Genomic DNA, 25,039 nt, shown 5'->3' on the forward strand with positions numbered 1-25,039 from the left:
AGTATTTAACTCAGATTTTGAATAATTTCACAAAAGTTATATTGCACTTTAACTTTACAGTTGCCACTGAGCATCCAAGAAAGGATGTTCCTTTAAGAAAAAGACAGAGGATTCAAATAGCTATGGCACATTCCTTGACAAGGTCAAGGTCTAGAACAGCAGCCAGGCATCTGCAAGGACAATCATAATTTAAATAAAGCCTTCTCTTTTCTGTGTCTTCTCTTCTCTTTCTGAGGCACAAAGACTGAGTCCCAGCTCCTGCACACACCAGTCCATGTAAGTTTTAAGTGAAGTTCACTGCCTCATAAGGAATAAGGAATGTAAGCCACTTACAAAGTGAACTCTATAGAAAGTCATGCAGCCCTGGCCTCTCTCCATGGGCTCTTCCTGAGTGAAAAGTTCTTGGCTAAAGTGAATTATTTCAAAGCTAAGCGAAAATAATAATATACAAGTGAGAAGAGTAAATATTTTCTTCGCTTTCTCATCCCAACAAATGTAAATATAAAATTGTATGATATGTATACAATGTTCTGAGGGAGCTCTTTTCTTTGATAAAATAACCAAAATGAGATGCATGGAGTGCTGGCAGCTGCACTGGGGGAGGTATGAGTAATAAAGGTTTCTTTCTTTTATCTTTTGAAAATTTCTCCAACATTAATTTTGGTTTTTTTTTTACTTTTGTAAATTTTTAAAATAATTTTATTATTGTGTTTTAAGTGCATGCTTACCAGCATGTATGTCTCTGCCCCACATGCATGCTTGGTGCTGAAGCCAAAAGAAGGTGCTAGATCCCCTGGGGCTGGAGTTACAGGTAGCCGTGGGCTGCCATGTGAGTGAAACTAAACCCAGGTCCTCTGGAAGAGCAGCCAGTGCCTTTAACTGCTGAGATATCTCTCCAGCTCCCTCTTAAAATTTAGAGAATGAAGTTATAGGTGAGAAGGTAGAAACGGTCTTTAAATTATCTTTTTGTTTAAAGGGGACAACACTTAAATTATACCTATTTTGTGCAATGTCATCTAGATATTCTTTTGGGTTTTTTTCTTTTTGGTTTCTCAGGACAGGGTTTCTCTACATACCCCTGGCTGTTATGAAACTTGCTCTGTAGACTAGGCTGGCCCCAAACTAAGAGATCTCCTTGTTTCTGCCTCCCAAGTGTGATATTAAAGACGTGCACCACCAGGCATGGCTAGACTTGAGGTTCTTTTTTTTTTTTTTTTTTTTTTTTTAACAGAAAGTCAGAGATACTTTATTTTCACTTCTAAATCCAAAGGCTAAGTGTAGCAGAAGTGTAAAAATGGAATCCCAGTCTGCTTCACATGAATACTAACGTTTAATCCTGTTTTCAAAGTCCAAGACTGAAAACTTGCAAGTAAACACTGAGCAAGCCACATGTTTAGGTAATATTTCTTAAAAAGTCTTAAAGAAAAAATATGATACAGGACCTAGGTTTTCAAAGTGGCATATGTGCTATTAACACATGTTCTGAAATCTGGTAGGTCACAACAGTCCTGAATTAATTTTTAATAATAAAAAAAAACCAAATAACTAACTGAGCTTTATACTTTTTCTACGCCACTATAGCTTTCTTTCACCTCATTTTAATGTTGATCTTCACTTTATTCCGTTTTCAGTATTCTTCAAAAACTTTTCAACAGTAGTCCTCTGTCTGATCTGAGGTCTTATCAGATCAGTTTTAATTGGACTGAGTGTCACCTTCAGATTTAATGTCTTCACTGGTCCCATTGACCTCATTCTTAGTGTCACTTTCCTTCAATTCAGGGTTTGTGTCTTCACTTTGTTTTTCTCGACTACTGGACTTCACACTACTCTTTTTATCATCAGATCCCTTCTTTTCTTTCTCCTTGGACTTTCTATCTTGTTCTCTGTCCCGACTTTTGCTCCTGTGTTTATATGACTTTCGATCTCGGCTTTTTGACCGTCTTCGATCCCGACTGCGAGATCTATGTTTTCTTTCTGATCTGTCATGGCTTCTGCTTCTTCGTCAATCTCTACTTCTGCTTCTCCTTCTGTCTCTACTCCGTGATCTTTTGTGGTCCCGAGACCTGCGGTCAGAAGTTCGGCTTGAGTGTCTACTCCGTGAACGACTTCTCTTTCTCCTTTCTCTGTCACGAGCTCTTTCTTTTTCTCTTTCTTCCTCTTCTCTTCGTCTTTTTCTTTCCCGTTCCTCCCTTTCTCTCTCCCGCTCTTTTTCTCTTTCCTCTCTTTCTTGCTTCTCTTTTTTGAGACGTTCATCCCGATCAGGTTCCTCTGTTCTTTTTCTTAACTTTTCTTTAAGTTCCTCCACGGTGGCTTTAATTTTGGCATAGCCCATGTGTTGCTTCCCCATCAAATGGTCATCTACCCGGGAGTGGGCATCTCCTACTATCAAAAAGGCTCCGCATACTTCACAAACTTCCATCTGTTTTTCTTGGGCAGCAAAACTTTCTATAGTCGAGGTTGTAGATCTTAGCAATTCTCTCTCTTCCTTTAACTGTTCAACCAATTTCATCATCCCCTGGGCTTCTTCTACCTTTCCTTCAGATCCTAACTCTTCAATCTGCTGTAGAAGTACATCAATTTTGTCTGTCAGAACCTGAATTTTTTCTTCATTTTTGCCTGTTGGACCAGCAGCCCCAGAAGACTGCTGATTTTGAGATAATGCCAAACGAGCATGACCCCGTCTAATTCTACGCTCGACCTCGGCAAGTAAACTCTGTAAGTATCGCAAAAAATCTCTCTCATAGCCAACTTTCATAAAACGAGAACTCTTCTCATACTGTTTTCTTAGATTTTCATCATGAATTTTTTCACATGGACCAAGATCAGAACGAGTATTGGTGAACAATTCCGCAGGACAAAAACCACAGAGATAATATTTACAAACGCTCTCGTGGTCCCACCGCACGTTGCTACGCTTCTCATCCGGGGCGAGGTTTCGGTCCCGGCCCATTAACTCATCCAACAATTGCGCGGCCGAAATCATGGTGCTTCCTCCGGGCGGCTGCTCACACCAGCCCTAGCACCCACCAACGAAAAACACCAGCCCCTCGGCCGCCGAATCAACCCCTCGGCCCACTCTCAAGCTGAAAAGCCTCTTCCAAAGAGGAGCCGATAAGACCAGACTTGAGGTTCTTAAATTTAATAGAAATTCAGAGTCTTGGCTGGATTCTATCCTTAGCATCACAAAAACCTGGTATTGTTGTGCATTCCTGTAATCCAGGGAAATGGAGGCACTAGGGTCAGATGTTCTTGACCATGACTGACTGTATAACCATTTTAAGGCCAGGCTGATGCACGTGAGACTTTGTCTATACATATTTTTTTTTAATGGAAGAAAAAATCTGATGAGATTTACACATTTTCCTCATAGAAAATAGCACTTATTGCCTAATGGATCCCATGGGAATCCCCAATCAACCCAGGCCATTGCCCAGACCATAGGTTGCTCTCCACAAACTGACAGTGGGGTCCCTCTGCTGATGAATACTCTAACACAACTCATGAACACGGAGATGTTGAGCTGGTTCCTGAATAGAGCCTTTACCCCTGTGTTCTAGCATCTTTGGTAGGGGAAGGTGCTGTGCATGCTACCAAAAGAGAACAAAACATCAAGTCAGCCACAAATCTTCTAGAATGGTGTCCTACCTGCCAAATATGCTGGGGCAATGGTGGCACAAAGCTTGTAAACAACCAATAACTGACCTAAGGCCACTCTACAAGATGGAACGCAAACCCAACACTGCTTAGGTGACCAAGTACATGGACCAAGGATCTAGGGTAAAACCAAATAATACTGGTCTAAAAACAAATGTAGTTTAAAAAAATAAATTCTAACGTCATTCTGTTCTACTCATAGATCGGTGCCTGTTCAGATATCATCAGAGAAGCTTCCTCCTACAACAGATGGAAAACTAGAGACCCACAGCTGAACATTACAGAATACCCTTGGAACACACAGCTTTAAATGGGAGGTTTCCATCAAACCCTTCTCAGAGTTCAGGGAACCTCCCAGAAGAGGACATGAAAAAAGTGCAAGAGCCAGAGGGGATGGAGGACACAAAATAAGGCCTCTAAACCAACATGAACAAAGTTCACTCAAACTCACAGAGACTGAGGCACCAAGCACAGGGCCTACAAGGGTTGGACCAGGTCTTCTGCATTTGTATTATTGAAGTGGGAACTTACAGGCTCTTTGGAAAGTCATTTGTGTTGGATCGTGTTTTGCTGGGGCAAACACGTGAAGGAGAGCTTTCCTGAAGTGGACAGAGGTGAAAAGCTAAGGCAGACACAAGAGAAAAGATGTTTTGCTAAAGCAAGCACATGAAAGGACATGTGAGGAAGGACTCTTTGCTAATGATACCCTTGCACTGTGTAGCTGAGCTGCGTCTGTCAGGTCTCCATAGAGAGGAGCACAGTTAAACCTTCTGGTGTTGTGCTGCGGCTTCTTGCAGCTTCCTCAGACTCAGGCTGATGGGCAGAGTGATGTCAGCTGAGACAGACTCCTGAGCTGAGGCAGCCCCGTGGAGGACACATGACATTTGGAGTGGTATAAATAGAACTAGACAGACTGATGGAGGCTGAGCTCGCTTACTGATAAAGCTAGCTGTGGAATGCTTGTGGGTCTCATCTTCACTGATGTTCGCTTCCCTGAGAGAAAGGCACAGCTGATAATGTCTCCTGATGTCCTTCCTTGTCCCTTCTGCTGACGTGTGCCAAAGCTGAAACCTTGGTCATGCTACCACTGCTCATTCAAGTTTGACTCTACCGAACTGGACTTCTGATAGATCCACAACATGTTTGTCACTGCCTGCTGACCTGTAACTGAACTGCTGATTTCCAGACAACACAGACAGGAGTTGCTCCAAAGATACTTCCTCTGCCACCATCACCCCTTTCCTTTCTTTTCCACTACCTCTGGTGGGCAGTGGGTTACAAGGGAGGTTAAAGCATTTTAAAACCATCATTAAAAATAGGCATTGAAAAATTAAAGTTATAATTATGGCTTCCAGTTTACTGTTTTAAATGGGATTCCTCAGTATGTGAATGACTGGGTTCTCTGATGCTTGTGCCTTCTCTTGGATTCTTTTCTTTCTGTTGGTTTGTCTTGTCCAACTTTGATGTCATAATTTTTGTTTTACCTTATATGGGAGGGGAGGGAAGGGAACCTGCAGATAGGATGGAATATATGAGAGAAGAATAACAAAATATTTGAAAGGGAAAGGAAGAAAGGAAGGAGGAAGGAAGGAAGGAAGGAAGGAAGGAAGGAAGGAAGGAAGAAAGGAAGAAAGGAAGGAAGAGAAAGAAAGGAAGCAAAGAAAGAAAGAAGGAAGGAAAGAAGAAAAGAGAAAGAAAGAAAGGAAGAAAGAAAGAAAGGAAGGAAGGAAGGGAGGAAGGAAGGAAGGAAGAAAGGAAGGAAGGAAGGAAGAACAAACAAGCCCTAGCCACAAGGGTAAAGGTTAACAAGTGAACTTTCATTTATACCTCTGCTTAGGGAGAAAAAAAATCAGTTTTCTCCCATGGAGTGACCCTGGGTGTATCAACCACTCTAGGCCTCATGTTCAGGAGTAGTTGACCAACATACTGGTCCTCCACAGTTTGTGTGTGTGTGTGTGTGTGTGTGTGTGTGTGTGCGTGTGTGTGTGTGTGTGTGTGTATGTGCGTGCGTGCATGCGCGCGCATGGGTGCGCGAGCTTTTATTTAGTTATAGTTTGGTGGGGTTTTGTTTTGTTTTGTTTTTCTGGGTAGTGTCTTACTGGTTTGGGAACTTAAAATTGGGTGGACAGGGAAGAGGACAGGATCTAGAAGGACTTGGGAGAAGGGAGGAATGTGGTCCAAGTATATTTAAATTTTAAAATTGTCTTAAAAAATAAAATTATAAAGTACCTATACGTAATTTTACCATATAATTCCAAGGATTTTGTGAACCTTATAAAATGTATCAATTGATTAGTGGGCTTGCTCATTTTTGCATAATAATTTACATTTTACTATCTATAATACAAAATTCAGTAATTAATTTTTAGAATTTAGTTTCTCATTCAAATCAGCTTAAAAATCATAGGGCTTTTTGTCCATCAACTGGGCAGCTTGTATGGTAATTCCAAGATGCTCTTGAAATACAGAATATTTCCCAAGTATTTACAAACTGTAAAGTACAAGCAACAAGCACTTAAGTTACATAAAATTCTCTATTATAATTCTAATGCTTCTGGTGTGCAGCAAAGCTGAGCAAACATTTCTGAATATCCTTTTCACAGAAGGAGCTGGGGCTTGTTTCTGGGGCTGAGGTAGTAACGGAGATGCCCACTTCTCATCTCTGTCCAAAGACAACACAGAGATTAAAGTTCTTCCTTCCTAAGAATTTCACTAGCTTGGCCCCACCCTTAGCCTTGGTCAGTTTTTGCCTACTCTGATGCTGGAGCTCCTAGAAAGAGCTAACCAGTTACAACTGGCTGGAAGTAAACCATAACTGACGGAAGGGGAAAGCTCTGTTTCAGTGAGCCAACCTGCTAGTCCTAAGCCAATGGATGGAAAATGAACAATATTTGGAGGACTGAGGCAGCGAAAACAATTAAGTCCATAAGATAAAATCAACAGAAGGCATAAGTAACAAGTCAAAGGGCTTGAGGTATAAAGGCCCTGGCTGGCACTCAGCCCTGGGCGTGACACAGGCTGTGACGCAGGAGGGAAGGAAGGGTTGAGAAAATGAGTATTAATGACTGCTTGGGCCCTAGATCAGAAAGTTATCAGACACATCTGATCCTTCAAGATGTCAGCTCCACCTGTGCCCTGGCGCACAGTTACAGAGACAAATTGAACAGAAGGAAGATCTAGTATACATACAGCTAGAGCTCAAGTCTGAGCTGGGTGTGTACACACACCTGTAACCCAGCACCAGGAGGCTGAGGCAGGATGATCACCAGTTTGAGCAAGCCAAAACAAAAACTGAGTTTCAGACAAGCAAAAATAAGGAACAGGGTACACACATAGCCTTCTAGTGCTGACAAAGTTTACAAGAGTTTAAGAATTTCACTACTCATGGATTTAACGTAAGAGGCCTAAGGCAGAGAAAACCTGGAGAGAGGTTGGCGATGGAAAGGCCATCAGAACAGCAACAAAACACAGGTTCCTTTTAGAAAATGTCTGGATTCCCCTATTGCTCACAGAGAAACAAAAATATATTAGATGAAGCAAATATTTCTCAATGCTACAGTTAATTGTACAGAACCATCATTATAATAATATTTATCAGATCATAAAATGACTTAAAGAATCTATAGGGAAACAAACGGAGTTTAAAACTTCCTTCATAGCCAATGCAAAAGACAAAAGAAAATCACATAATTTGTTAAATCCAATTTTACATGGCACAGAAGCCTTCAGAAATGAAGAACCGAAGCCCCAAGCTAAGCGCTTCATACCTAAGCATTCTCTGATGAGAGGTGTGCGAGGCTGCCTCTGCTAGACCTCTCTCTGCAGGCCATCCTTTCTTGAGATGGCGGGCGGGATCCTCTAGAATCAAGGCAGAGGAGGAAGGGAACGCTCCTGGATTTGATGGCTTGCTTTGAAGGAGAAGTGTCCTAGTTTCCATTTAACCACAATGAAAAGAGATTCTGAGAGGCTGTGAGACAGGAAGATGGGGAAGGTTAAAAAAGACTTTGGAAAATCAGACAGAAACATTCTTGCTCCTATCTCAACACTTAAAGAGGCAAAGACAAGAGGAACTTAAGTTCTGGGCCAGCCTGGGCTACTCAGTGAGATTCTGCCCCAAGAATTACAAAAAGACCTGGGTCTAAGGTCTTTTCAATTCCCTTCTATTTAATGTACTCAATGTGCTCTGAGCACAACAGGCTATTCATTAATTATCACATTCTTTCTGTTTCTCAGGCCACACCCACACAAACATATACATGCTAGTTCTTCTGATGGCAACCTGTATTTCAGTCATCTCTTTGATAAATCTCCGAATGCTTATAAAAATCACAAGCTGACACAACCATCAAGAAAAAACTGGTAGAAAGCCTAGATCAGCCAGCTATAGTGGCATCCGCCTTTATAAAATCCCACCATGTGGGAGGGGGCAATAGAAGAATCAGGAATTTATGGTCAGTCTCAGAAGTTCAAGGCCAGGCTGGGCTACATAGGTGATTACCCTGTCTTGAGCAAACAAAACGTAAACTCCAAAAACCTAAATCTGTTAAAATTAGAAAAAAATACAAATAACCAAAACAAAGCATAGTATAACTAATTTAGAAACAAGTAATTTGATGTTCTGGTGGTTATAAAAAAATAAAAAATAAAAAGAAAGAAAGAAAATAAGAAAAAGAAAATGACCACCCATCTTATAAGAGCATATAAAGTCCTAGTTTATAATTGGCATCACTAAGCCTGATACCATCATTAGCATCCATGATTCAAAAAGTAATAAGATATCAAAACAGCACAGTGCCTATGTTTATGTCCTTTAACACCATGTAAGACAGATACCGAACAAGCAGATTGAACTCATCAGTTAAGAGTAAATACTACTTCTGCAGAGGACCTAAATTTGGTTCTAAGCAACCATATTTAGTAACTCACAAATGCCTGTAATTCCAGCTCAAGGGGGATCCCACTGGTCTCTGCATTCCTGTGCACATACCCAGGTGTGTAGTATAACACGGGAAATTACACAACCAGACCAACCAAGAGAGCACACGGGAAGGAGAAAAAGGACTGGGTGCTCCGCTCACCTCCCAGGACACTCATAGGAGGAATATTACCATCCCTGACAGTCTTTCATAACAGGATGCCACCCTTCTTTCCAGTTGTCTATACATCAAACCTCACCATATTCTGAAATTTAGTTGGTTCCACCTGGGCAAACAAGAGGGAATTATAACAGGGTGTGTCTTCTTCCACAATGGCCATACATTTGGTCAGTAAATTTAGTTAGACCTAACTTGTACAATTCAAGTTAATTAAAATTTGAAGTGGAAAAAGAGAAAACAGGGCAAATTTTCTATATATGGGGCATTACTAAGAACACAAAACATTTAAAACTTCTTTATAATAACATTGAAAATTTTTCCCAAATAGGTTTGGTTACAAGAAGTAAAAATATAAAGAAATTAAAGGAAAACCAGGTGTGATGGTGCATGCTTTTAATCCCAACACCCGGGAAGCACAGGCATGCAGCCTTTTGTGATTTTTTTTAAAGCCAGCCTGGTCTACATAAAGACTGGACATCCAGGACTACATAGAGAGACCTTGTGTCAAAATGGGAGGAGACAGGATGGGAGAGAGGACAGCTTACAAAACAGTATGAATGTACATGAACTTGCAAACCATTTAAAAAGAGACACTCCTAGACCTCACCATAACAGATTAAAACAGCTTTGTCAGAGAATAGTAAATTCTTAATTTCTAGCTCACCAAAATAGAAACTATTCTCGGCCCAAGGCTATCCACTACCACCAGTTTAGCTGCCCTTTCCAAAGGCTCTGACTCAGGCCACTGTCAAAGATGGTGAAGCTCAGCGTCTTTGAATAAACAACGCACATTTAGTAGATGGGAGGCTGAAAGTTCACTCCTTACTCCAAAACTGGTGGCTCCCTGACAGTCTCAGAAAACTAGGTCTGGAGAAACACTCGACTTTAGAAAGAACTGTTTCCACGTCCTGTGGATACCATCGGAGGAGAGCCTCTGGTAGCGGATGTACCATAGTACCCATGTTAAAGGGCTGTTTTCAACCGGTGGCATCATTACCCCAGGACCAGCAAACAACGCTTAAACTCCATAAGTATGTAACCTGACAAAAGAGAACCCGTCAACTCTACAAATATAATAATGTATCAAGCAAAGAAAACCACAGTGTTTTTCATTATAAAGAAAGCTAGAAAGGCGTTAGAGAGACAGCTCAGCTGTTGAGTGGTTACTGCTCTTACAGAGGACCAGAATTTGGTTCCCAGACCCCATGCCAGGCAACTCACTACTGACTGTTAACTCCAGCTTCAGGGAATCCAACACCCTTTTCTGGATTCTTTGGATATCATATTTATACACATAAACATACACATGGACATGTAATTAAAGATAAAATTAAATATAAAAAATTAGATGAGAAAACTTTTTATCCACAGAGTATGAACAGATTCATTTAAAATAAACTGCAATCATGAGCAAAAAACCTTCAAAGTGAATCTTATCGCCTGTTAGTAGGGGAATTCTGAACCTGTTAGTTACAACCCCTTTGGGGATTGGATGACCCTTTCACAGGGATTGCCTAAGACCATTGAAAAACACAGATTTACATTACAATTCCTAACAGTAGCAAAACTGAGTTATAAAGTAGCAATGAAACAAATGTATGGTTGGGGGTAACTGCAATATTTAGGACTATCTTATCAAGGACTCAGCATTAGGAGGGAAGGCTGAGAACCACTGTGGGTAATGGAATTTATGACCTAAATGAATTATCACATCCCAGCATGGACTTATCTGGAGGAAGAGCTAAGATCCTGCGACCCCACACTACTGAGGGAATCAACCTCTCTAAGAAAGGCCATTCTGATGATACTTCCTCGGATAAAGAGGAAGAGTACAAGCCTGAGCTCTTTAAAGCTCTGAGAGTTACTTCTATTTTTCTAACTACCAACTTTGTCACTGAGTTTACAAGCTGTGCAATTTAAATAAACAAGATAGAAAGAGCTGTCTACAGAAGAGGTCATGGTCAAGGTGTAGAAATATCCTCATCAAAGGTTATCCCTTTGGCTTATTTCCCAAGGGAAACCCATGAAATTCCAATCCAAACATAAATAAGGCCAACAATCAATAAAATGACCACTTCCACAGCTACTGTATTGAAGGCTTTCGTAGCTGATGATGGAAATACAAGTTATAGGCCGCATGAGGGCAGTTATTAAAGGGCTCTTAGACACTACATGGTAAAGGTGGTGATACTATCTCATTTATAATTCTGACCTTAAATTTCTATCTAACCCATTTGTTTCCAAGTTATCTATAGATTCCAGTCTTCATCTGGGCATTATATGGCAGGCAACATATGAATTATTCTAATTAAATGGGAGGGGTTGAATAAAGTAGGAGCCCCACAAGCTCCTACTTTTGAAAGCTTAGTCAGCAGGGAGTAGTAGCAGTTGAAAGGGATTAGAAGGTGTGGCCTTGTTGGAAGGAATGTGTCACTGGAGGTCAAAGCCTTACCCAGCCAGCCCAGTGGTTCTCTCTTCCTGCTGCCGGTGGATCTAGAAACAGAACTCTTTCCAGCACCACATCTGCCTGTGAGCTCCCACGTCTGCCTGTGTGCTCCCACGTCTGCCTGTGTGCTCCCACGTCTGCCTGTGTGCTCCCACATCTGCCTGTGAGCTCCCACGTCTGCCTGTGTGCTCCCACGTCTGCCTGTGTGCTCCCATGTCTGCCTGTGTGCTCCCACGTCTGCCTGTGAGCTCCCACGTCTGCCTGTGTGCTCCCACATCTGCCTGTGAGCTCCCACGTCTGCCTGTGTGCTCCCACGTCTGCCTGTGTGCTCCCATGCTTCCAGCTATAATGACAATGGATGACCTCAGAAACGGTTAAGTCCCATCTAAATGCTTCCCTCTATAAGAGTTGCTATAGTCCTGGTGTCTCTTCACAGCTGTAGAATAGTGACTAGGACACCTGTACAAAGCCCAGTGCTCAGAAACATTAGACTGGGAACACAACTGGCAAAAGTTAAGTTTATTCTTGAAATGCAAATGGAGAATAGCAACACTGCAACTAGGCCAGCATCTGAAGCGGACAAACAGGCAAATGGACTCCAACGCAATGCACAGCATGGGCTTCCTGTCCATCACCATCTCGCACATGGCTCTGAAAATAAAGTATTACTCTAAAAAAATCTGACATCAGGCTTTCCAGGATTTAAACAGAAACTACCAGAAGACTGAGTTTATTAACCTAGGTGACAACAGAAGTAAACCTCAAAGTATTTTGCAAGTAAACTTCAAATTCAAAAGTCTGGTAGAGATTCACAGTCTGCATTTAAAACCCTATAGGATGTGAGGCTACATTCTCTAGAAGGCATTAGGAAAGAGCATTAGGAATCTTCAAAGAGCATTAGGAAAACTTAGAACTGGAGAAAGTTTAGCTTGTATAGGACTAAGAAGCCTCTGCACAAACAATGACCCATACATAAGCTCCAGAGAAGCTATTATCAGCTCTACTTTAAAAGAACTACTTGTTCAGGTGTGGAGGTGCATGCTTTGATCCAGCACTCAGGAGGCAGGGCAGGCAGACGTCTGTAAGTTTGGGTCCCTAGTATACAGAGCAAGTTCCAGGGCAACACAGGGCTACATAGAGAAACGCTGTCTCTAAAGAACAACATCTTTCTAGTTCTCATTATGTGTCTATCTGTGACCGAGTATGACCAAGTATGTACAGCTACCCACAGAAGCCAGCAGAGGGCATCGGAGCTCCTGGAGCTGGAGTCACAGACATTTGGAGTCACACACAATGCCTGCCTACACTTAGGTGCTGGAACTGACTTGGATCTTGTGCAAGAGCAGCAAGTGCTCCCAGCGGCAGAGCCATCTCTCCATCTCCCTCCACTTCTTTCTCACAACCACACACGATCCATCCACTGAATTAGCTTTTGTACCCACAAGTTTATCTTGAAGTCGTAACAGACAATACTTTAAGACAATGTGACCTTCAGAAAAAGTCAGTGAACTGGAACATTTGTTGTCTTTTAAGTTGAGCAAAGAATTACTTATGTGATCTACAGAACGAGTAATTTTTTTATTCTCTTCATTTATTAAAAAGAAATCCTAATGCCCATTTTACACAACACTGTTGTAGGGACAATAAAATGAGGTACATAAAGCAGGATTTTAAAGTACAGTGCTAAATATCCAACTTATAATGCAATGCTCTGCCAACCGAGTGTAACAGTTAAGTTTAATTTGTGCAGGTAACTGAATATGAAATGAAAATATAAATAAGAATCCCTATCCCTTTATGCTAAGAAGCCATTTTATTTGGATAGTTACATAGTGTCCATAAACATAGACAGAGAAAACTGGGGACACATTTTGCAAACAAGGCACAGTTTTAAGTGAAAGGTGCCATCTTGTTTGATTGTTTGTTTTAATGTGCCAATATACCAATGGGTACAGCTAGTGTAAATGTGAATTGCCTAGCCCACTCTGCTCCAGGCTTGCAGAGGATTGTGCTGTACTGATTTGGACCTGCAGGCAGTCCAACACAAGTGTTTAACTTAAGCCAGATACTGAAGCAGTGTGCCAAGCTCCCTACATGAGGAAACCAAAGCACCGAAGAGATGAAATGCACTCAGTAACAGTTGGGAATTGTTTACTAGAAAGTAACTACAGAGCCTGCAGTTTGGGTTCCACATTACTAACAACCTCAACTGCCACTTGGTTTCTTGTTTAGTAGGAATATAAATCAAGTGCCACCTTCTGAGGTATGAGACTGTTTTCCCAGGTCTGTACTTAAAAGAGTCAAAGGGCAAGGACACTTGGTATCAGGGAGAAACCATCAGCACCCATGCAGCACATGCATGGTGATTAGTGCATGGCCACCATCTGATATTACACAAACTTCTCGGTCAGAGATACAGCCTAATGTAAAATGATGAGATGGGCCCTGGGCAATGAGAAGCATTCAGAGAGCACTGACGTATTTATCAGTTGTTAGTGAGAAGTTAAACTACAGCACTGTAACAGAGAAAAGAGCTGGCGTGGAAGACCATAGTCCAAGTGGAAAGAGAACCAGCGGCAGAGATGCTCAAAGTGACCATCCAGAAAGGGAAGGACAGAAAGATGGAGAGCTGGAGCAAGGCTGGGCGTAATCCGGGCATCCTGTGCTGTCCTCCATGCCTGGACATAACTACAATGTGATCCTCAATAGAAACAAAGATCTCTTCCACCTCAACAGGCTAATCTCCAACTTGGCAGTTGCTCTGGACACATTTTCTAACTCCAGGTTACATCACAAACACAGAGTACAAAGTGGGCCATCCCATCCACTGCCGGCTGGGGTTGCACTCTACAGCATGCTAGCTAACACATTTGCTAACTGCAAAAGCTTTCAGTGTAAACAATGAGCCAGCAATTCAAGTAAATATCAATCCTACACAATGTAAGATGGATCACAATCATTTTAAGGGAGTTACTTTCTGGTTTTCCCTCTCAAAGCTTGCTTATTAATTAATTCAATGGTTTTCCAAAAGTCTGTGCCTTTTCCCATTAACTGAGGAAAAAGTGAGAGGAAGTATGAGCACAGCTGTATCAGAGATCAGGATTTTTGTTTGTTTCCTCATTCACTTCTGCAGGGTATTATCCCTTAAACCGGGCATTCTTTTTCAAAGAAAAGGGAAGGTATATCTGATCCTGTAAAACTCCTATCTCATGACTGGAAAGATAAATCAGATGCAAAAGTACTTCCTGAGCATGAGAACCTGAGTTCAATCCCTAAAAACCACATCATATGATGGGACACAATGGGGCACACTGAGATCTCAGCACTGAAGAGGCAGAGGCAGGTGGATCCCTGGGTTTGACGGACTGCAGCCAGCCTGTCCTACTTGGTGAGATGCAGACCAATGAGACCCCTGTTTAGAAAAACAAGGTGTACGGAACCAAAGGAACAACGCCCAAGGTTAGCCTTTGGCTTACACACTAACACACACACACACACACACACACACACACACACACACATACACATACACACATGGGGGGGGAGAGAGAGACAGAGAGACACAGAGAGACACAGAGAGACACAGAGAAAGACAGAGAGATGCATGTAAGCACATACACACCCTTTCAGTTAATAAATATAGTGGCCAAATAAATATACAGGTGTCATAAGTGACCAGGAATCTAAAAATAAGATTTAAGGTAACATATGTTTACTTATACCTTGTTTTAAAGAAGCTAAGTCAATACAAAAAGCTGCCAAGATGGCGGCAAGATGGCTCAGCCAGTAAATGCAAGTGCCACCAAGACTGGTGACCTGAATTTCAACTCTGAGGCCCACTAGGCAGAAAGAGAGAACTGACTCTCAGCAAGCTGTCCTCTGATCTTCACATTCGAACCCTGGCACATGCCCTAACCCAAAATGAATGAATAAATGTAACTTTAAAATTTTTTTAAAGTTTCAAAGAGTAGTGCAGGGAAGTATAGATGAGGATACTGGGTTTCACTGAAGTAAATAATTCTTCATTTCAAAGAACACACTAGAGGCTTTGAACAGCAAATACATATTTCTACTTTGAAGAAGTCAGTAAGATTTCATGTACTCTGGTCAATCCTTACATAGCAACGTGTTACAGGCATATTCTGAGTCTCTTCTACTGTATGCTCAATGTAAAGAATTGCACATACCTGGTGTACTCAAAAATATTAAACTAGAGAAATAACGTATAGGAGGGCTGGAGAGATGGCTCAGAGGTTAAGAACACTGGCTGCTTTTCTAGTGATCCTGAGTTCAATTCCCAGCAACCACATGGTGGCTCCCAATCATCTGTGGTGGGATCTGTGCCTCTTCTGACATGCAGGTGCACATTCAGGCCGGAGAAGAACCTTATTGTGCACATAGTCTATCTACACTGATTACAGAGCAACAGTGCTCCTAGGAGCTCAAACAGAGCTCTCTTAAGGAGACAACACAGGAAAGGGAAATTTCTCAGCTCTGAATTTACACAGGTCCCAGGAAGCAAGATCTTCCGAAGAACCCATTAAAAAAAAAAAAAAAAAAAAAAAAAACAGAAATTCTTCTTGACTGAACCAATACAAAATATCTGTTTAACTTCTGAGGGACACAACTGTGAACTACAGGGACTAGACTATCAATCACTAGTTGAGAACTTGACTTAACTCCAGTACTGCAAATGAAACAGAGCAAAAACACAGAAAAGTGCACTGTATAGTTTATTTAATTATAGGTTATAATCATGTTATAAAAATTCATTGGGATAGTCATAACACTATCAATCTTGTAGGCATTCTGTTTAGTTGAAAAGGTCTAGCCTCACTTTTAGCAGAATACAAGAAAATTAAAGCAGTGGCTCTAACAGATTTAAGTTCAAACACAGCATAAACTTCATCCCAGACCAATAAGATGACTCAGCAGGAAAGGGGGCTTGCTGCCAAGTCTGATGACCTGAGTTTGATTCCCATGACCCACACGGTAGAAGAGAACTGACGTTGGAAATTTTTCCTCTGACCTGCATGTGCATACTGTGACACAAGGCTAGCTTGGCTATACCTCTATCTGTAAGTTTTGTCCCCTAGACCTTCCTGAGGTTGGGACCTTCCTGCTATTCAATACTCAACCTAACGCAGAAACCCTTGTCCGAAGGTGCCCAGCAGCTGAGAGCCTCAGAGACAACGAGCATCCCAGCCCCCACCTCTGCTGCTTCTGTCAACTACTACAGCCCAAGGGTGGGAAATGGAGAAGCAACATGTATGAAGACATGAAAAAGAACTGGCTACTGCTAGGAACCTTTCCTAAGTCACTGCCAAAGTGATGAGCAAGGTAAATGCAGAGGACTTAACACAAGCTCACAGAACTGATTCTGTCTGTAGTGACTCCTTAATTTGTAAGTGTGCACACTGGATCAGAAGGCTAAAGCTATCAGAAGAAAAGAAAACAGATGCAAATGTCAGCTCCTAGAGTCTTGAAGCCTGGTCTGCCCACAGCATAATATGCAAATCACTCAAAAGAAGCTTACTACCAGGAAGCCAAGTGGGAGGACAGGAGACCAGAGGCTACGCCTCGCCAAGGTTGGGATTATTGGCATGCACACCCGAGGAACCACTATTTTTCATTTTTATTGTATGTGTGCGAGTGTTTTGCCTTCATGTACATCTGTGCACCATGGGCATGCCTGGTGCTTTCCGAGGCAAGAAGAGGATATTGGATCCCCTAGAACTGGCATTACCAACAGTTGTGAGCCACCGTCTGGGGACTGGAAATCAAACCTGGGTCCTCTGGAAGAGCAGGCAGTGCCCTTCACCACTGACCTCTCTCTCTAACCCTAAGAAGCCATTTTGAAAAGATCCCTGCTAAGTCAGCAGCAGTGAAGTCTAGAGGCAAGCATCCCTCCCTTCTGTAATTTTGTCAAATATCTTCTCAGTTCACTCTGGAAATCCATAGCAAGTATCATAGGGCCTGGGGACTTCAGAGCCAGGCCTCACACCTGTTCCCAAGAGAGGCTGCATGTGCTATGTTTGTTTCTTTGCTCCTTCAAAAAATATTCTAATGAAATAGTGACTGTCTTTACCTGGCTTATACTGCACTTCACAGTGGCATATCCAATTAGCCTAGAACATCAGCTGCTTGGGAAACAGAGGGTGGGACCACAAGTTCAAGGCCTGTCTGAGCTTACAGAAGGCTAAGGCAACCCTAGGCAGCTTTCTGAAATCCTATCTCAGAAACAGAAAGATAAAAGAAGGGATGGCTGAGTGGCTGAGGACTTGCCTAGCATGTATGTACTGGGTTCCGTTCCCGATACCACAAAAGCAGAAATGACAAAGACAACATATGAGACTTATGAGACATAATGAAAAGACAGAGAAGAGGGAGAAGTTATTTAAGTTAGAGGTACAGAAAATAGATTTGACAAATTACGGGAAAATTACATTTCCCAAACATGGGAAGAGATGGCTACCCAGATACAGGAAGTACTCAAAAACCAAGCCAAACAGAAAAGACCATGCGTGCTACAGTTCAACATCACACTCACAGAAAAACGAGCACTGAGACTCATAGGGGAATATATCAAGTCATATACAAAGGTAAGTCCATCACAACAATAGCACATTTCCTTACTGGAAAATCTAAAGGTCAGAGGAAGCTACGGTCCGTTTTCAGCTCTGAAAAACAATGGCCAACCTAGATTACTATACCCAGCAGAACTCTTCTTCACAAAGAGGGAAAAAAGTCTCCATGATAAATACGAGCCAAAGGAACTCATTACCACTAATCCAGAAGTACAGAAGCTACCGGAAGGAATCCTACACACTAAAGAAAACAATAACATTCATGAGACATAGGGAACAATGAACTATACTGAAGCAGTAAGCAAGCAAATATGAGGACATCAAATATTATAAAATCAACAAAACAGCCAGGTGATGGTGGCCCACACCTTTAATCCCACCCCCAGGAGACAGAGCAGGCAGATCTCTCTGTCTGAGGCCAGCCTGGTCTACAGGACAACCAGGGCTTCACAGAAACCCTATCTTGAAAAACAAAAGCAAAAACCAAACAAAAGGGTGCTGCTAAGAAATGCCAGGAGCGGTTTTTTGTTGACAAGCGTGCCCAGTGCCGGGGTGGCAAGTCTGTTGAGATGAAGGCGCTCCTCCGGCCAATGCTTTAGTTTACACAAAACGTTCATCTGTTGCTCTATAGGGAACTGGTTACTCAGAAACAAGAAAAGTGCTGTGTTTGAGAAAATTCTTTTCTAAAATGCCATGTACTGAAGCACAACCAAATTGTGCACATTACCAAAGCAACATTTCCCTGGATTTTAAGTTTGTAACACCCAGTCTCATCCTTTTGACCTACTAAAATAAAAAATATGTTCATATCTCACTATGCAACTGTATTTATAGAATTCTGGAGTGTGTTGCTTGAACTGTTTAAAGTTTTACAAAGAAGTGAAAATATTTGTTGTACTTTTTATTAAATTCTATATAGATTATATATTTATTTTTATTAAATAAATATTTTATAGTATGAAAAGAGAAAGAAATTCCTAGAATCAGATGGAAACACAACATGCTAACATATGGATGTAACAGGAGCAGCGCTGAGCAGGAAGCTATGGCTGAGAGCCAACACACGGACATCAACTTTGCTCCTCAGGCTGGCATTACTGACAGTCTAACTATGATATAGAAAGAATCAGATATAAATTATGTAATTTCTCTAACAGTAAATAACTTTCTGTGTGTCAAGGCTTCTTTCCTTTGACTGCATGCCTTATAAACTATTGTAATAAAATCAAAAAGGCACATTATAATCTTAATTCAAGAAGTATTAGGGAAATACTAGGTTAAAGAAATGCTCTAATAATTTCCTAAGATTCTTACAATAGACATGCATGTTCTCATATCCTGAGCACATATTAAGTACTTAAAGAAACATGAAATACAGTAGACTCCTCCTGACAGGCTCCATATCTGAAGATTTAACCAACCACAACATAAAAACACTCATACAAAATATCTATATCTACCATGTACTAATTTTATTTTGCCATTATTCAGCATAACAATAATTTACATAGAATTTACATTGTTTTATAAATTATAAGCAATATGAAATTATTTAAAATAAAGGGGGATATGTGTAAATTACATGCAAATATTACCTAATGTTATGAAAAGGAGTTAAGCATGGGTTTTGGTATCTGTGCAGGGACATGGTGTCCTAAAACCAATCTTCTTAAAGACACAGATAGATGTGTACACTCAGTTATTACCAGAATAAAAAGTAAACTGCCTATGCATATGCCAGAAAACCCCACGTCTAGCTGTTAGTCCTTTCTTTGCTTCTCTCTCACCCCTCTTTGTTTACTCTGTATGGAAAAGAACAGGCACATTTCTATAGAGCAGAATCATTAGTTGAGGAGACTTCACAATCAATAAACCCAAGCCCATTGCTACAATTAACACTGTTCTAAACTAGATGATAAAGGCATTCTAATTTTTTTAATTAACAAAAAGCCTTAAATTAAATGGAATTACATTGGGAAAAACAAAAACCCAAAAACTAAAGACTAGCATATGTGAAGAAACCAGCCAGCTAAAGGCACGGTGCATATCATGGAAAAAGGAAATGCATTTCTAGTAGAGGATATAACTGGATGTGATATAAGGAAAGCACTTATTTGATTATCTCAGTGGTCTGGATAGTCTCTAATTACCAGTTTCTTACTCCTCTTCCCCATCACCTGAAGTGTACTTGGCAGGCATCTGGAGCAGGAGTTGGGGAGCTTTAAGTAGAACCGCAGACACTAAAACCCCATTACAATGACTGAGACTCCAAAGGTAAGCAGCACGGGTTCATGAATAATCAAGATCCAGGTGAAAATTATTTGTGAGCTTAAGGTCAGAGATGGCACACGTGGTCTTTAGGAAAAATACATTGATTGATTAAGAGATTAGGATGTGTCACCTCCCATACCGGAATGAATACACAGATAACAGGATAGAAATGTTTTCTCCCACACTGGCTAACCTCAGCATCTGCTCTTTGTGTCCCATCATCGCCTGGGAGACGGCAATCACACCTGTCTGACTCTGCCCTTCTCTGAGACAACTACAAGGACGCTGTGGCTGCTTTTTAGAATGTCTATAACTGAACACATCAAAATTTTCATGTGATTCTGGATCTAAAAGAGATTTTAAGATTACCTATGCAAACACTGTTAAATGAAAGTAAACTAAGTGTATGGATTAAGAATAAGTAATGAAAATACATAGTTCACAAGGGAGAGTGAAGTTGAACTCACCTGTCCACTTTTCCCAAACTCCAGCTCTATTATGGCAGCAGGGCTGTGTATCTGAGTTGAGTGCCGTGACTGAGACTTGCCATCGACTCTCCAGCTCAGACCCCGAAGTCCGTTGTCCCAGCGGCTCTGGTTCATGAGGCTCTCTCGGATTTTTGTCTTGTGGCCCTTCCAAAACTTGGAGATGACTGCAGCTTGTTCACTGGTGATACCACCTTGCTTTTTGGTTTGAGCAGTCAGGAACGCCTCTAACTGGTTGGTATCCATGTCTGCAGATGCAATAGACTATAAAGATAACAGAAAAAGCAATATATTTGAACTTGGTAGATAACTAGACAAAGCTACCTGCCTAGCTACAGACATATTTTGATTGAATTTAATCACTGAATATGCTTTCAAAAAGAGCCATCGAGTGCTGTGATGGTTAAAATAGGTATGGTCCACATAGATTCATGAGCTTAAATGCTTGGCCCATAGGAAGGGGCACTAAGTAGATGTGGCCTTGTTAGAGGAAGTATGTCACTGCGAGGGCTGGCCTTTGAGGTCTCCTATGCTCAAGCTACTCCTAGTGTGATACATAGTCTTTTGCTGCCTGTGGGTCAAGATATAAAAGTCTTGGCTCCTCCAGCACCACGTCTGTCTGCATGCCAGCATGCTTCCTGCCATGGTGATAATGGACTAAACCCCTGAACCTGTAAGCCAGCACCGATTAAATGTTATCTTTTTTCTTTTTTTTAACAATGTCTAGACCATGTACAAGAAACAAAATATACTTCATCTCCACGTACAGTGGCCCAATATTGTTTTATCCCATGCGTATAACTGCTCCTATCACTGATAGACTAGAGCAGCAAATTAATGGGAAAAAATGTTGTCTTTTATAAGAGTTGCCTTGTTCATGGTGTCTCTTCACAGCAATGGAACACTGGTCAAGACAAGTGACAAGACAAAATGAGCAATGATTAAAGCACAAATGCAAAAATACTCTTTCAAATACCAGAAATTCTCTATCAAAAGTGGGAATATAACTTTAAATATCCAGTCTCAGGGGACTGGAGAGGTGGCTTAAAGATTAACAGCCCTTGCTGTTACTGCCAAGGTTCCCAGCATGCACATGGCAGCTCATAACTGTCCATAACTCCAGTTCCAGGGCATCTGGTGCCCTCTCCTGACTTCCTCGGGCACCAAGAATGCACAGAGTGCACATATATACACACAGGCAAAATACTCATACATATAAAATAAATAAATCCAATTTTTAAAATATCCAGCTTCATATGGAGAAATAAAAATTATCCTAAACAATGAAACAAACAAACAAACAAAAAACAGTTCTCTGATAAAATCTTACATAATTCCTTCTCAATAGGCCTGGTCTGACATGCTACTGTGGTACCATGAGCTATCCATTAGAAGCACTAAGTAAATGTTGTTAAATGGATGTTATTTGAACTCTGCGGTCTGTCTCAATCATGCAGAGCCACTACTACTCTGACACTGAATGCTAACTTACATTTTACTTAATTACCACTCAAGTTAGGTTCTCAACTCTAGCATTAAGAAAACACAGTAACTAAATGTGTCAGCCTGATATTTGCTCAACATTGACACAATCTCCAGTCATCTGAGAAAAGGAACCACAACTGAGTTGAGAAAATGTCTGCATCAGATTGGCCTGTGGGCAGTGTGGGATAGTTTCCTGACTGACAGTGGATATGGGCGGCGTGGGCCCAGCCCACTTGTGGGATCAACCCCTGAGAAGGTGGCCCTGAGTTGTCTAAAAAAGCAATGGGTAAGTTAGGAGAAGCCAGGAAGCGACGTTCCTCCATGGTGTGCATCCAGTCCACTGATGATAAACCAGATCAACCCTTTCCTCCCTAGGGTTCTTATAGCCATGGCGTTCTGCCACACCAACAGAATCCGAACTAAGACACTATATTAATTGTAAAATAAAATGTCTTAAGTGTGCAAAATACTCTATGTTCAAAGAATTTTCACATCTATAAGTTTTTTTCTTTAAGATTTATTTATGTAATGTATGTTTAATGTTTAAAATATGTTTAATATTTATTTAAATATTTAAGGGCATACACTTGCTCCCTTCAGACACACCAGAAGAGGGCACTGCATCCCATTACAGATGGTTGTGAGCCACCATGTGGTTGCTGGGAATTGAACTCCCGACCTCTGAAAGAGCAGTCAGTGCTCTTAACTGCTGAGCCATCTCTCCAGCCCCCTATCACTTCTTTTCATAAATTGTTAATGATTCTTTGTGGATTTCACATCACGCACCCCAATCATACTAATTTCCTAGTCTTTCCATTTATACCCTCCACCCTGTAACCTTCCCCACAAAACAGAACATCCCACCATGGATGCTGCAGTGTGTCGTGGTGTGTCACACACACAGTATACTCTTGTCCAAACAGCTTTACTTGCAAACGTTCATTACAATGAGTCACTGGTCTGGTTTAAGGCCTCCTGCTTCTGCTATACAAATACTAGAATGTCACTAAGACTCCTCTCCCATGGAGATCTTGCAGCTTTGGTTCTACAGGACCAGACCCTTCACACACTCCAGGAGCTAATAGATAGGGTAGATGGTTGGGTAGACCAGCTAAAAGTCCTGGATCTGGGCATAAGTGGTAGCTAAATTGATCAGCCTGTCAGCTCTCCCACACCTACAACCACCAGAGCTGACTCTCTTGCTGGCCAGGCAAGGCTCAGAGCCAGTTCTTCCTTGCTCATTGGGGCCAGCTCTCCCATGTGGGCAGGGCGCCACTGTGTGGTAGAAGATCAACATGGCCTCGGGAGGTTTTTATCTTTGGTTTTATCATAGGCCCAGGCTCTGTGGGCTGTGGCTGTGGCTGTCTTCAATCCAGCCCATGCCGCACATCTATTACTTCTATTGAAACTCATATTTTATTTTCCCTTTCACAGACAACATGGTAGTCAGAAGCACTAAGAAGTATTGATCACAGACTTCCCATAAGGCCCAGCGAGCCAAAGAGTCCTGTTGAGCCATGTTTCATGTTTCTCTGGTTGGTTGTCACAAGTGACTGCACACAGATATGGAAACTGTCACCATTGCTGCTGTTGCTGCTGCTGCTGCTGATGATGATGGCTAAAAGGTCAAACTGATTCTTTCTACCATCAATGATATAAAAATGTCACCCACCACCTAAGCATTAGCTACAAAGCTTTATTCATATTCCTTGGAAAGTAAATTTCATCTTTTAAAAATTTAGCTGTTTCAAGTGAGAAATACTCATTGCTATAAGCCATCCAACTAATTTAGTTTAAGAATTTGCAAGAAAGTTTAGAAAATGGTGTAGGTCAAACCACAGCTACGGGCCAAGAACAGCTATAGATGTACTGTTTTTGATGTCTCTATTTATATAAAAATTGTGAAAGGGCTGGAGAGATGGCTCAGTGGTGAAGAGCATTGGCTGCTCTTCCAAAGGTCCTGAGTTTAATTCCCAGCAACCACATGGTAGCTCATGACTACCTATGGAGGGATATGATGCCCTCTTCTGGCATGCAGGTGTATATGCAGACAGAGCATTTATACATTTTAAAAAGTGGAAAAAAGGAAAAAAGAAAAAAACCAAAAATGATGATGATAAAATAAATAAAAATCTCCTTTAAAAAATTGTGTGGCAAACACCCAAACTTTCTGACAGATTATACTTCATATTACAGTTGAAAACATTTACTAGCTATTTGCCATATAATACACCCCAAATCTCTAGCTGTGACTCCCAATAGAAATTCCTTTAAACACTAGCCTGGTGGCTCATGACTATAATCTCAGCACTTAGGATATAAAATTAGAGAATAGCCAAGAGTACATCTGGCCTGTTTGTACAAGTTCTAGGACAGGTAGAGAGCTACATGGCAAATCCCCAGGGGGAGGGGAAATTACTGAGCATAGTATACTAACGTTGATTTTTAAATATTCCTATTAGCACCTTGTTTCACGACACAGAAGCCCTATACTATTTCCTCCTCATTCTATGAGATTTTATTCTGGGACGTATGTGGTGATGCACCCTGTATGCACAGTCCGAGAGCAGCAGCAGGACCCACATCCTCAGTTACCCAAGGAGTTCCAGGACAGCGTGTTGAACTCTGACATAACTCTGGTTAAGTTTCAATTAGTATCTTGAACTGGGGTCAATTCATCCATCTCTTAACACAATTCAAAAACAAATGAGCAACTGACTTAGAATTGAATTCAAAATCATGGATTCCCTTCATCAGCTTCACTGCAGTTTTCTTCTCATTTTTAAACAAGTAAAACTGTAAAAAGCATTCTCAGCCAGGAGGTGGTGGCATGTGCCTTTGTCCCAGCACTCAGGAGGCAGAAGCAGGAGGAGACAGCTTAGTCTACAGAGTGAGTTCAAGGCAGCTGGGGCTGCACTGAGAAAAACAAACAAACAGCAAAAAACAGAAACAGCAATTCCCTGCTTATGAACTATACAAGGACAGGAAGTATGGTCAAGCCCTGCTCAAAAACAT

The 25,039-nt window shown here is 41.3% G+C and overlaps 2 protein-coding genes across 4 annotated transcripts in view; both read right to left on the reverse strand.

Annotated features, from left to right (window-relative positions):
* The window catches only part of COMMD1 (copper metabolism domain containing 1), a 116,637-nt gene that overhangs the window by 62,231 nt on the left and 29,367 nt on the right, over nt 1–25,039 (reverse strand). For all 3 annotated transcript variants that reach the window (XM_080920266.1, XM_080920265.1, XM_080920267.1), the window contains exon 2: nt 20,522–20,803. In XM_080920266.1, the coding sequence (XP_080776392.1) occupies nt 20,522–20,803 (282 nt within the window). The remainder of the gene's footprint in view (nt 1–20,521; nt 20,804–25,039) is intronic.
* Nucleotides 1,207–3,094, reverse strand: LOC308430234 (luc7-like protein 3). The gene is given in 2 exon segments (XM_080929380.1): nt 1,207–2,002; nt 2,006–3,094. Coding segments are annotated over 2 exon segments (1,287 nt in total). The 5' UTR covers nt 2,984–3,094; the 3' UTR covers nt 1,207–1,693.

This window comes from Micromys minutus, assembly GCF_963924665.1.
Source record: "Micromys minutus genome assembly, chromosome: 1".
Classification (NCBI taxonomy): domain Eukaryota; kingdom Metazoa; phylum Chordata; class Mammalia; order Rodentia; family Muridae; genus Micromys; species Micromys minutus.